Genomic DNA, 14,291 nt, shown 5'->3' on the forward strand with positions numbered 1-14,291 from the left:
CCACTTGCAATGCACATGAACATATACAATAAACTATTCAAGAACTATATCTTAAGAAAAAGGAAACCACATTTAGCTTATCAAAGGCATCATCCTTCTGGCTTCAGCCTTTCATAGATGCACAAGATGTGTGTGTTAGATAGGTCTTTGTTGGCTACAGCAAAGAAAGCTTTATTGACACAAATGCATGCAACAAACACAAACTCACAAATGCTACTTCTCTTATTATCAGTTTTAACATGTTCTTTACTGAATTATTCTTTAACTGGTTAGCACAATCACTGGCTAAAAAGTGCCATGCATTCCAATAGAAAAAAAAATCCATATAAGTATTAGAGCCTAATACTTATGCAATCAGATTGAATTTAAATGGTGGGGATGACATGTCATGTTGTGATCACCATCCTAAAGGGATATACCAAAAAGTGGTCTACAAGCACAAAGAAGTAATAGATTAAGTGAATCCTATCACTTCTTATTCTAGATTACCATTGAATTTTTTTTTTTTTTTTTTGTTGTGGCGAAAAGTTTTGAGATTGACACAAGTATTAGCTTTCAGAAAGTTTGCTGCTTCAGTGTGTTTACATCTTTTTGTTAGATGTTTCTATGGTATACTGGAGTATGATTGCAAGCATTTTATAAATTTCAAAGGCTTTTATTGACAATTACATTAAGTTTATGCAAAGAGTCAACATTTGCAGTGTTGGCCCTTCTTTTTCAAGACCTCTGCAATTCGCACTGGCATGCTATCAATCAACTTCTGGGCCAAATCCTGACTGATGGCAGCCCATTCTTGCAAAATCAATGCTTGGAGTTTGTCAGAATTTGTGGGTTTTTGTTTGTCCACCCGCCTCCTGAGGGCTGACCACAAGTTCTCAATAGGATTAAGGTCTGGGGAGTTTACTGGTCATGGACCCTAAATTTCAATGTTTTGTTCCTGGAGCCACATAGTTATCACTTTTGCCTTATGGGAGAGTGCTCCATCATGCTGGAAAAGGCATTGCCCTTCACCAAACTGTTTTTGGATGGGTGGGAGAAGTTGCTGTTGGAGGATGTTTTGGTACCATTCTTTATTCATGGCTGTGTTCTTAGGCAAAATTGTGAGTGAGCCCACTCCCTTGGCTAAAAAGCAACCCCAAACATGAATGGTCTCAGGATGCTTTACTAAGGCGCTTTTAAAAGCGGTGATCAGCATGAGCTCAAGCGCGTGCAGAAGGAACTCCGAGTCCAGCTCAGGGCGGCGAAGGAGCAGTACAGGAGAAAGCTGGAGCAGAAGTTGCAGAATAAAAGCATAAAGGAAGTGTGGAATGGGATGAAGATCATCACTGGCTGCAGCTCGAAGCGGGGTGCCACCATCGAGAGAGACGTGGAGAGAGCAAACCAAATGAACAACTTCTTTAACAGGTTTGACCACCCTAATCCACTCTCACCTCGGAGTACTGCATCCTCCAACCATCCTTCTGCTGATACCAGCATAGGAGAGACATCCCCACCCACAATTACAGCAGTGCAGGTAAGCAGAGAGCTGAGGAAACTTCGTGCCAGCAAAGCAGCGGGTTCAGATGGAGTATCGCCACGACTGCTGAAGGCCTGTGCGCTGGAACTTGGGAGTCCTCTACAGAGCATCTTCAACCTGAGCCTGGAACAGAGGAGAGTCCCGAGGCTTTGGAAAACATCTTGTTTCACCCCAGTCCCAAAGGTATCACGTCCTAGTGAGGTGAATGACTTCCAGCCTGCTGCTCTGACGTCACATGTAATGAAGACCATGGAGCAGCTGCTGCTTCACCACCTGAGGCCACAGGTCCGCCACGCCCTCGACCCTCTGCAGTTCACATACCAGGAGAAGATGGAAGCGGAGGATGCCATCATCTATATGCTACACCGATCCCTCTCCCACTTGGACAGAGGCAGTGGTGCTGTAAGAATTATGTTTTTGGACTTCTCTAGCACCTTCAACACCATCCAACCTCTGCTCCTTAGGGACAAGCTGACAGAAATGGGAGTAGATTCACACCTGGTGGCATGGATTGTGGACTATCTTACAAACAGACCTCAATATGTGCATCTCGAGAACTACAGGTTTGACATTGTGGTCAGCAACACAGGAGCGCTGCAGGGGACTGTACTTTTTCCAGTCCTGTTCAGCCTATATACATCTGACTTCCAATATGATTCGGAGTCCTGCCACGTGCAAAAGTTCGCTGACGACACTGCTATTGTGGGCTGCATCAGGAGTTGGCAGGAGGAGGAGTACAGGAAGCTAATCAAAGACTTTGTTAAATGGTGCGACTCAAACCACTTACACCTGAACACCAGCAAGATCAAGGAACTGGTGGTGGATTTTAGGAGGCCCAGGCCCCTCATGGACCCTGTGATCATCAGAGGTGACTGTGTGCAGAGGGCACAGACATATAAATAGCTGGGAGTGCAGCTGGATGACAAATTGGACTGGTCTGCCAATACTGATGCTCTGCGTAAGAAAGGTCAGAGCCGACTATACTTTCTTAGAAGGTTGGCGTCCCAAAACATCTGCAATAAGATGCTGCACATGTTCTACCAGACGGTTGTGGTGAGTGCCCTCTTCTACGCGGTGGTGTGCTGGGGAGGCAGCATAAAGAAGAAGGACGTCTCACGCCTGGACAAACTTGTTAGGAAGGCAGGCTCTGTTGTAGGAATAAAGCTGTACAGTTAACATCTGTAGCAGAGTGACAGGCGCTAAGCAAACTCCTGTCAATCATGGAGAATTCACTGCATCCACTGAACAGTGTCATCTCCAGGCAGAGGAGTAGCTTCAGTGACAGACTGCGGTCACTGTCTTGCTCCACTGACAGACTGAGGAGATCGTCCCTCCCCCACGCTATGCGACTCTTCAGTTCCACCCTGGGGAGTAAATGCTAACATTATTCAAAGTTATTGTCTGCTTTTACATGCATTTTTATTAAATTAAAGAGTAATATTGGTTTTATTGTATCAGCATACTGCTGCTGGATTATGTGAATTTTCCCTTGGGATTAATAAAGTATCTATCTATCTTATTGGCGCTCACCTTTTATTCTCCGAACAATCTTTTTTCAGGATTCCCCAAACAATCAGAAAGGGACTTCATCAGTGGCTTTACCCCAGCAGTCCAATCCCTGTACCTTTTGCAGAATATCAGTCTGTTCCTGTGGTTTTTCTTGGAGAGAAATGGCTTCTTTGCTGCCCTGATGGACGCCAGGCTATCATCCAAAAATCTTTGCCTCACTTCGAGTGCAGATGTACTCACACCTACCTGCTGCCATTCCTGAGCAAGCTCTGCACTGGTGGTGCCCCGATCCCGCAGATGAATCAACTTTAGGAGAAAGTCCTGGCATTTGCTGGAGTTTCTTGGGTGCCCTGAAGCCTTCTTCACAACAATTGAACCTCTATAATCTAACTCAATCAGCATGACAGAGTGATTTCCAGCCTTGTCCCCATCAATATTCTCACCTCTGTTAACGAGAGGATCCCTAAAATTATTTCAGCAGGTCCTTTTGTGGAAGGGCTGAAATGCAGGTCCTTTTGTGGAAATGGTTTTATGGGACTAAGTTCATTTTCATGGCAAAGAGGGACTTTGCAATTAATTGCAATTCATCTGATTACTCTTCATAACATTCTGGAGTATATGCAAATTGCCATCATAAAATCTGAGGCAGCAAACTTTGTGAAAATTAATGTCTGTGTCATTCTCAAAACGTTTGGCCACGACTGTACACAAAAGAATTGCAAATCAACCAGACATAAAATTTATTGAATTCTGATCCAATATGTCCGCCCCTCAATCATCCAGAGAACAAGAAATCCGAAGGGTTCAATTGGAAGTAAAGACTCATAGATACTGCATCACTTCAAGGGTTAGAAGAGATTTAGCAAGTCCAGATTAATTAAGAAAAATATTGAGAAATGTCTTCCATATCCTAAAGAAGTTTTGAAAAGTTCATCTTAAAGACAATTAAATTTTTGTCTAATTTTCCCACATTGTTCCAGCATTCTTTAGAATTTAAGTGAGAATTTAATTAAAAGTATGTTCTAGGAGAATAAGACTTGGCATATAAAGGTTGAAAATGAAGCAAAGCTGGAAAGAACACATAAAATAATTAGATGGATGTGTAGCATGTCAAGCTAAGTGTGGTTACCATTTTACTTTAAACAACTTTTGAAGAAAGTTTCTTGGAACCATCCTTTTTTGTACAGAATGAAGTCACATGTTCTCTGCGGTACAGAAACAGCATAACCAATTATTTTTTGCTCTGACTGATGCTCAATACCTATATATTGTAATGAGAAAGTAGACAAGTGAATCTCTAAGAAGTCAGACTGAATAGGCAGCATCATGCACAGTGTAAAATAGCATAGGGGAAAAACACATGAGAAAGTAAAATAAGTAGTTAATACAATCCATACAGACATTTTATTGTTATCAACTCTGTGAAAATTTGTTGCTCACAATGGATTTAACGCGGAAGTAAAGTCACCTTGATTGCACCTGTTGCAGTGGAAAACGTGGAGTTATCCCTTAAGCCTTATACTATTTTCACATTCTTAGTGGTTTCTGATTAATCAGTGTGTAGGAGAATAGAGGAATAAAGAAGTACTGTATGTAAAATCGTCAGGGAAACTTACTCCAAGAAAGAAAAAGAAAAACTCATATCAAAAAGTTACTGTTTTGAGTAAGAGGTACAAGTTTCTTGGTAATAACACATTTCGTAATAACCAAGAAAAGTAGATTACCTGGATGAAAATTGTTTTTAATTTTATTGCTTATTTCCTGACCCAAAAAAAATATGTTGGTCCTCCTGCATAAACCATTTTAATTGACATTTTTAAAGAATAAAACAACAGTGGAGACACAAGTGTCCATCTTTTACAGTTGTTTTTTGATGCCTCTCTAATATGGACTGCAATGACTTTGTAAAAAGATCAATGTCTGGAATTTAGTTTTCACTCTTCTGGCATGTTTTCAGAAAGTATACAGACCCCTTCGGTTTCTACACATTTTGTTATGTTGCAGTATTGTGATAAAAACATTTAAATTAAATGGCAAAGCACAAACAGGATTTTAAGAAAATGTACAAACTTAAACTTAAGATTACATTTAAAAAAAATGTAAAAAACAACCTGTAAGATCATATTGACAAAAGCATTTAGTGACACTTGGGCACCTGGGCTCTACACCCTGCAGTAAATTGAATTGATTGCACGTAGTTAGGAAAGGCACACACCTGTCTATGAATTTCCCTCGCTTGACAATGTGTTTCAGAACAAAGAACAAACCATGGGGTCGAAAGAATTACCTGCAGAGCTTAGAGACAGGGTTCTATCAAGACATATATCAGGGGAAGGTAACAAAACAATTTCTACAACATTGAAGGCACCCAAGAGCATGGTGGCCTCCGTAATTCATAAATGGAGTACACTTGGAACAACAAGACTGTTTCCAGAGCTGGCTCCTTGGCAAAACTGAGCAATCAGGGCAGATAGGCCATATTAAGAGAGGTGACCAAAAATCTGATGGCCACTTTGGCAGAGCTCCAGCGAACCTGTGGTAAGTTGGGAAAAACTTACAGAAGACCAGCCATCACTCCAACACTCCACTAATCTGGGTTTATAGAAGAGTGGCCAGATGACAAATGAAAGCCCATACAGAGCTCACACTTAACCCAATTGAACATATCTTAGGAAACCTGGAAACAGCTCTCCACCAATGGTTCCGTCCATCCCGAGAGAGCATGAGAAGATTTACAAAGAAGAATGGCATAAAATAGTCAAATCCAGTTATGTGAAGATTGTCACATCATACCCAGGAAGACTCTAGTTCATAATCACTGCCAAAGGTGCTACAATGAAGTACTGGTTAAATGGTTTAAATACCTGTATCTATTTCAGTTTAATATTTTTAAATTTGGAAAAGTTCAAAAAATCCTGTTTTTGTTTTGTCATTATGGATAAATGAGTGTTGAGTGATGAGCAAAAAAGTGAATTAAAAATGATTGCAGCATAAGGCCACAGCATAACACAATATATCAACAATGAAGATGTCTGAATGCTTTTTGAAAGTATTTTATACATCTATTACTTAAAACCATGAGAAAACAAGAAATAAAGCCAATGGAGAAAAATAGAGAAAAATATAAAACCATAGAATATGGATGAAAATACATGGCAGTTTTGCATTGTAGGACAAAGTGGGCATTGCCCATTTTGCTGTCTTTAGTGGCACACTGGGCCTGTTAAGAAAGCAGATGCAACAGGCAGATCCAGCTGCACAAAACCCCCACTTATATTCCAAACTAAGTGACTGAACTCCAGCTTGTACCAGGATCTGCCAGAACTTCATCTGATATCAAAGCTGCATATCAGAGTTGCACTGACATCTCTCTAAAGTCCCCTCTATAGACCTCTTGAGCCAGAAGATGTGAAATGCACTCAAGTAAGGACAGAGACCTAATATTCAAGGGATGACAACTAAGATGGACAGAAGAACTCGCCTATTAAAAGACACTGATTTTGTACCTGGAAGTGACTTTAATACAATCAGAAAAAGGTTAAATCCACCATGATTCAATGATGTATACAAATACAACATGAAAACTTCCAAAGGGATGAATGCTTTTAATAGGCACTGTAACTACCAGTCTATTAAAAATATTTACCCAATATTTAAAACCAAATGTTCTATGCCAGAACAGGTCACACACATACCCACCAGTATAACAGGTCAAATATATTACATTATATATTATATTAGTGTTTAAGAGTATACTGCATAAAAGCAGTGACTCATCCGCCCTGAGGACAAAAAAGGATGACGCCACTTTCTCTGAAACTTCTATGCACACGATGGCAGCCTAAACCCTGAGAGGTAAACGTTCAACCTCTTCACACACACAAACTGCAGAAAATGTGAGGAAGTAGATAAAACAGATAAAACTTGCATATTATATGTGTCTGTGCTGGAAATTACAGTTATTGGCAGCAAACAAAATAGTGAGGACCTTAGCAATAAATTAGGCGATCGGATTTTACAAATAAGGTCAGAAGTAAATAATCTAGGCATAGATTATTGCAGTGCAATCCTATCAAGATAAAAAAAATCAGATGAAATTAGCCCTCATTGCAGCAGTAACCATTTTAACTAAAAGAGGAATATCTGAGTATATCTCATCAGTAGCATAATTGCACTATGGTCCCGAGTCATTTAGGATTGATTTTAAAAGTATTAATTGCATATAAGGCTCTAAACAATCCAGCATGTTTGACTTCTTGTCCCCCAATATTCCTAACTGTAATCTTAGATCCTATAACATTGCCTGAAACAGTACTCCAAGAGTGAATCATAAAAGAACTGGTAAGGTGGCCTTCTGTTTCTACGCACCAAAAATATGGAAAACTTTAAAATTAGAGATATACTCGGCCAGTATAGTTGAACACTTCAAAAAATTACTAAAAACACAGCTCTTTAATCTGGCTTTCATGATCATTTAAGAAATAACTACCTTCAATAGTATTACTTCATACTGAGGGTTGGAGGAACTTGTGTCAGTAGGGGTTGGCAGTCTTTTGGCATTTGAACCCTGCAGTTTTTGTTTTTTTTCTCCAGCATCAAACACTAGGAGTTTTTCTTTTTTTTCCCTGTCCTCCCCAACCATCTTGTTATGTATGTGCATACTGATTTATTCCGATCTAATATTTTTATGTGATTTATTCATTCTTATATTAAGCTATTTCTAATTTTAATTTCATCTTGTAAAGCACTTTGAGCTATATCATTAATATGAAAATGTGCTACAGAATAAAATGTTTTTGTTGGAGCCACTGCCAAGGTAACATGATGCTACCACAAAACACCACATTTTGCTATCTAGCTAAAGTATTTCTTCTATTGCAAAATCTGTGGAAATCTTAGAGATCTTTTACAGAGATAAATAAAAATGACAAACAAACAAAAAATGGTACAAAGAACTAAACAAACACAGTCAGAATTCTTAGCCATGCTCCACATGAGCATGGCCGAGTGACTTATTTTTGCCTGGTTGGATGAAAAATGCAGCAATTCATTTTCTGACTGACTCAGAAGATTCCAGGAATCTCAATAAAACTTCCTTTTGATTAAGAAAAAAATGGCATTCCTCCCACACAAGATGCTGCCACTTCACAGATAGGTGATGTCATTAAGGCAGATTGCACTGGAGCTGCGTGACACAGACACAAGTAACATATACCATGACATGCAGAGCTGTAACACACACCATTGGAAAGCTTGGTTTCTCAACTTTTACAAGCTAAAGCTTCGTAATTAGAAAAAACAAACTGCAAATGACACACCACTTCTGGCAGCAGACTAGGGTATATGGATATTACTGGCAATCAAATGTATTAAAATACAGATACAGCAGGTCTATTACTATCCATATTTATATGATACTGCCCCTGAAACAGTGCTTTCAAAAGACTATCGTTCAGTTTTCTGGATCTGCCTGTTCCATTACAAGGTCACAAGAAAGAAGTGCAATAAATGGACCATGGACAGGTTGTCAGTCCCTCAAAATGCAGTACCATAAATCAAATACAAGTTATTTTGTCCAGCTTACAAATATCAATGCAAGTATGTGTTGTTGAGATCACCATTTCTTTTTAAAAAGGTGTAATTAAACCCCAGTGTGAATGATAAAGTCTTCTCCTTTAGGTTACACCAGTGTCAGCTTATCAGAGGTGGCCTGCTTTTAAAGCAAATAAGTTTTACTGTTGAAATTATGAAGATCAAATGTAGTACTGAAATCTAAAAAAGAATATAAATCTTTGAGGATATGTTTGAGAAATACAGTATTCACAAGTCAGGTTCTCTTAAATGCAAGAAAATATCTATTAAATAAAATTAAAAACAACAGGTTTCAAATATTAGTTTAAAGTAGCTTTGTTTGTCAAATTGCTTAAAGAAAACTGTCTGTCCAAGACCAGGTTTACCTACCCCAATGTAGTGCAATTCTAGGTACATGCAGAAAGCATACGATTAAAAAAATAATGCACCTTAAATATTATTATGATCGTGACTCTGATTTAGATTAGGCAGTTTCAGAATGTTATGCAATTATGAAAAAATATCTACAAAAGGTGCACATTCCTGGCACATGTGTCAGCCTTCTGCTCCCTGCTTGAAGAGCCAGCCTGAACCTGCTCAAAGTAATGGATACTGTGAAGTAAACAGAAATAGCCAATGCGTATACTAAGGTGATTGTGAACATCTCCAAAATATTTACACCCTTTATTTTTTGCTTTTTTTATTAAATACACTACAGAATGGTATGTTTTATCATCACAGACCTCTATAACATATTTGTATAAAGATTCAAGGACATCTTGTTTAAAATGTTTACAAAACTACATCACTGTAGTACAACATACTATATGAATTCATCATTTGTGATCTAATTTTACAGGCATTTTCCTAGTTACGTTTAATGTGTACATCTGATGTGTTAAATAATACATTAAGACACTTTCAAAAACTTTGTGCCATCCTTCATAGGGTATTCAGAACAAAATATAATGATGAAGGGTTACAGCTGAAATCTTCTTTTCAATTTTGTTTAGCCTGGAAATAACCTTTGCCTAATTTTTAATTATGCTGATGAACACTAACACAAAATAACATAAAATGACTTAAAGATTACGTTTCCTCTTTTTTGAGATATGGGCTTAATATAAAACTTACAACAGTCTGTGGCAATACAACAAACATTGTACATGTGTTGCTTGCATTTAAATAAGTTTGAAATTTTCCTTCTCCACACTGTTCTTCAAAATGACTTACACCGTTATAATAATAGTTACGGAATACCTTCATATTTACAAAAATAAACCTTTTAAAAAGTTAAAGATAAAAGAAGATTCTTTCCAGTAGAACTTTCTAATTTGTAGTGTCATGCTCTCTCTCTATCATAGGAGGCAAGATGAAAGTGCTTATTGTTATCATTTCCAGTTAAAATATTATCAAACACTGGTACATTTTTATTTTGTACATTTCAAAATGTAAACACCATTGTAAGAAATATAGATAAACTTTAAAACAACTGAAATAATTTGAGGGCAGAAAAGTAGCAAAAATTTAAAAAGCCTATTGCAGCCAGGAGAATGTTTATTTATAAGATTTGTAAGGTTGATTTTAACGTTTTTAAGCATTGAGTGCTCAAATAGAATGAGGTATACTTTTAAGGAATAACTTTAGAAATCCATGTTTTCATTAACAATCTCCCTTATAATATTTATAAGTGCTTATGTTAGAATAAGGAGGATCACAGCTGCAAGCAACCCAACCCTCCCAAGGTTTAAATTAAATATCACAGGATCGTAAAACCATCAGGTAATCTGCTTCTGGACAGCCAGTCTGGTTCAAATAAAAGGTAATTTGGAAAAGAAAAAAGTAAGCACGTTTAAAGCCCACATGACCTAGGGAAGGTTAATTCCAAATCAATTTACTCTTATATGGCTCTATTCACTCAAAATACAGTGCAATTACTCAAATTAAAAAAACACAAAACTGTAACAGACAAATATTTAACTTTTGAACACATAAGCACATTACAAATAATATAAAGACATAATTCTGCCAAACACGTGATCTGGGTAGTCGACATGCCTGAGCAGGTGTCTCAGGCTACTGTGTTTACTGTACACCTGCCTGGTTATGAAAACAATTGTCAGCAAAAATAATCCATTATTTCATGAGTAGATCAAATATGCACTTGTAACGCTTTCACGCAATTACGTAGTGCTATTTTTCATAATATTATATATAAAAATATATACACATACTTCTTATTACTATTTTACATGTTTTAACAGGTTTGTGTTCGGTCAGTTACAAGGCTCTGGGTCTCAAACTCACACTACACAGGCGACCATAAATTTTCTGGGCTAAAATAACAATGCTGGAGACACTTCAAATGTAATTTCTGAGCACCACAGTAAAACCGATTGACTCTTTCACACAGATACACTATTGGAAAACATAGTGCTGCACTAACATATACTACATCGGAGTCACTATCAATTACCTAAATCTGCTCAATCAAATTACTGATAGTGTCACTAGAAGTCAGTCAGGCCCATTGTTTGGTGCAAACAACAACAACAGACAACCTCCGGGTAAACATACCAGCGATACTTGATGTGGAAGGAAAAAATCGGACTAACTAGCGGGACGGAGCGCCTGTTAACTTCGTTTACCCGCCACCATTGTAAATAAAACCACACGCATTGTCTTTCGTCATCAGTGGCCAAACTGAGTAACACGTGTTTGTAACCTTACAACACATTTAAAATTGGTACAAACCGTCCCCGAAGGCATCACTTTTCAAAGAAGGCCTCATTAAACCAAAATGTGACACATGATAGTTAAATGATTACATAATTATGAGCCCCATGTGTCATCACAGAGTGTGCCAGAGTGACATTTAAGCCTGGGTTGCATTAACTGATGCCCCGATGCTTTACCCACTGAACGTACTAGCCGACTGCAGAGACTTCAGCATAAAACACAAATTAAAATCAATTATAATCTCTTTAAACACTTCAGAAGTGCGTGTTTTTACAGGATCTACATTTGCAGATTGTTCTCGTTGCGGTTAAACTATGTATCTTTTAGCGCGCACTTGAAATAGCCATCAATGATGTAAGTTTCTCGCATTGCAAGTCCTGGATTTCTAATAAATGAACCACGTGAGGAAAATGAAATCGAGGACTAAAATGCGCACGATGGTGCTGCATACTTAGAAATCGCCAACTCCTCGAAGCGGCCAGGGTCTTATCCCACTATTCCGATGGTGTGCAAAGGATTCTCTAAGAGTGCTGAGAGAGTTTAATTGGAGGATTTTTTTCTTCCAACCATGAAAACGATTACAGTATTTGCAGGCAGTGGTCAAGGCTCGTTAAGTATACAGTCACTCCACCACCCTACAGTAACACGGTGCAGTTAAGAAAGGGTGTTCATGAAGTTGTCCATTAAATGAAGTTTGTGTATTCAATTAGATTCACTTAATGTACAAGCAATGCTCGCCAACTTTATATTCTGATGTGAGCTGCAGGTTTAAAAAAAGCTAATGCCAAAGTGCATCGCAGGTAAAGGCTGTTGACAGGTGACAAGCTGCCGAGGGTATCACATTATTGATTGTGCACTAAAAGAGAAGAAATAAAAAAACACTTGCATTGCTACAATAAACTGTTCTCGAGTACATACCTGCATCATAAAAGGTGTCCAGCACGGAGGTCTCCCCGAAGTCTAGGCGACCGAAGGTGACAGTTGCCAGGATAGCGCTCTCTGCATCGCATGCCCTCTGTAAACACTGCAAGGCTCCCGATTCCGGACTGTTGGCAGCCACCGCTTTCAATCCGTCGTTGAGAACGTACACCACGCGTAGTGACCTCTGCTTTGACGGGGGGCATGGACTGTTGATTTCAGCTCTTTCTCCGGTCCCCGTAGCATTACCCGTAGCATGATCCCCTCCCGATTCCGCGCCGGGCTGAGACGAGCCAATCTCCATGGAAGTAGCTGACACGGCGCTAGCGATTCAGAACGAAATGAAAGCCTTCGAAAAGTCGCTGGCTTCTTGTATTCGTTTTCCGCCGCGAGTTACAACTTTTTAAGTATTTAGCCGGGGCGCAGGTAAGTTAAGCGCCATTGTTTTAGTTGTCCCACACCAACGGAATACTTGATCTCAGATCCCACGCATAATTCTTTCCCAAGAGCGCTTTACCCACTTCAGCTGCACTGCACAGAATGCCTCCAGACAAGCAAGCTACAACTTGAAAATATCTCAGGAACACAACAGCAGTCTCGGGCTTGGAATTTCCAGTCAAACGTTAAAAAGTAGTACACGTTTTTTCTCTTTTAAATTGCTCTTTGAATGTATTTCAATGATTAACAGTCGACCGTCTGATGAAGAAAATGCAAATTATTCGTTGTAAAAAAGCATCTAGAGGCAGTAAAGGATACGTCCTCTACTTTTAATAAATGCGTTTTTCTCTTCAGTGTTTCTTTCAATCCTCCCAAAAAACGACCAGTAAATGATTTTATTTTGCTTCTAGATGATCCTGGTTATCGTCCTCCTGATGACGTCTGCGGGACACTTAATGCGGAAGAGAAATCGGCCAGCGACTCCTCCGCCGGTCCGCTGAGGAAATGCGGATCCACAAGCTGTCAGGGTCTCTCCGGCAGCTCACTTTTTGAAGGGCCTGTCTTATCGAGGGTGGGATTCGGGGATTAATGTGCCGTTTTGAACCTGTTCCAAGGTAGCGCCTGCGCACTCTTCTAAAAATAAAGCAGGCATCTAGACGCTAGAGCGAGCCTCACGGGACCTGGTGGCACAACTCGAAATGCAAGTCTCGGTGGAGTTTACACATTCAGTCTCCTCTTCTGAATGTGTTTCTCCGGGTACGCACGCTGTCCTCCCACATTACAAAGACCTGCATTTTAGTTTAATGACGACAATACACTGACCTTATGTGAGTGTGCCCCTTGTGCGGCAGAAGCAGGTGAGAGATGTGTATTTTTGCAAAATAGATTTATTTAGCTGTTGTTTTATCCAGAACAAGGTACCCTTACACACGCACAACACGACAGTTTAAAGGTTTATTCATTCATTATCTGGCATTTTATCCCTGACACTGGATGTTGCATATTCTATCTGTGTATATGAGGGCTTTTCTGCATTCTTAATTTTTTCATTCATATCAAAGATGAGGTTGTTTGCAACTGCTATTTGGGCCCATTGTGATTGAATGTTTCTGGGCATACAGGTCTGCTCAGACAGTGTTGTGCTTCCTCAGTTTTTCTAACACAAACACTCTTCCTCCATATCACTGAACTGAATAAGCACGTTCCAAAAATAAATGGATGAATGGATAGATGACCTGACAGTTTCTGAGATTCACACAGGGTTAAACAGCGTATCAGTTTTTGCAGCAGAATCATCTGAATACAGTTTAAAGTTCAGTGCTTAAGCAATTACACAACCTGTCTCTGCTTATCCAATAATAAAGAACAGGTGTTAGAATAATTTGCATATTTCTTAAGAAATCTACAGCCACTGAGGCAGGATGGGAGGCATACTGTGTGGTCTGATGGGTACAGATTCTGCTTGATGACATGTATCTCTAAAGCTGAGGTGAAGTAAGTGAACAAGATGAGCTTTTACATGTTTTATAAATTGAATAGCTAAATGTATTAAATGTTGCTTTGTGATGATCTTTCATGCATTTTCAATGTGCTGTAAATA

General features: G+C 39.0%; 1 protein-coding gene across 7 annotated transcripts in view; it reads right to left on the reverse strand.

Moving 5' to 3' along the window:
* The window catches only part of map3k15 (mitogen-activated protein kinase kinase kinase 15), a 185,897-nt gene extending 172,658 nt beyond the window's left edge, over window positions 1-13,239 (reverse strand). For 5 of the 7 annotated variants that reach the window (XM_039745534.1, XM_039745533.1, XM_039745532.1 and 2 more), the window contains exon 1: window positions 12,254-13,239. In XM_039745534.1, coding sequence (XP_039601468.1) covers window positions 12,254-12,557 — 304 coding nt within the window. In that variant the 5' untranslated portion in view covers window positions 12,558-13,239. The remainder of the gene's footprint in view (window positions 1-12,253) is intronic. The other 2 variants (XM_039745536.1, XM_039745538.1) reach the window with 1 other exon arrangement.
* Between the last annotated feature and the right edge of the window lie 1,052 nt (window positions 13,240-14,291).

Source organism: Polypterus senegalus, chromosome 2, assembly GCF_016835505.1.
Source record: "Polypterus senegalus isolate Bchr_013 chromosome 2, ASM1683550v1, whole genome shotgun sequence".
Taxonomy (NCBI): domain Eukaryota; kingdom Metazoa; phylum Chordata; class Cladistia; order Polypteriformes; family Polypteridae; genus Polypterus; species Polypterus senegalus.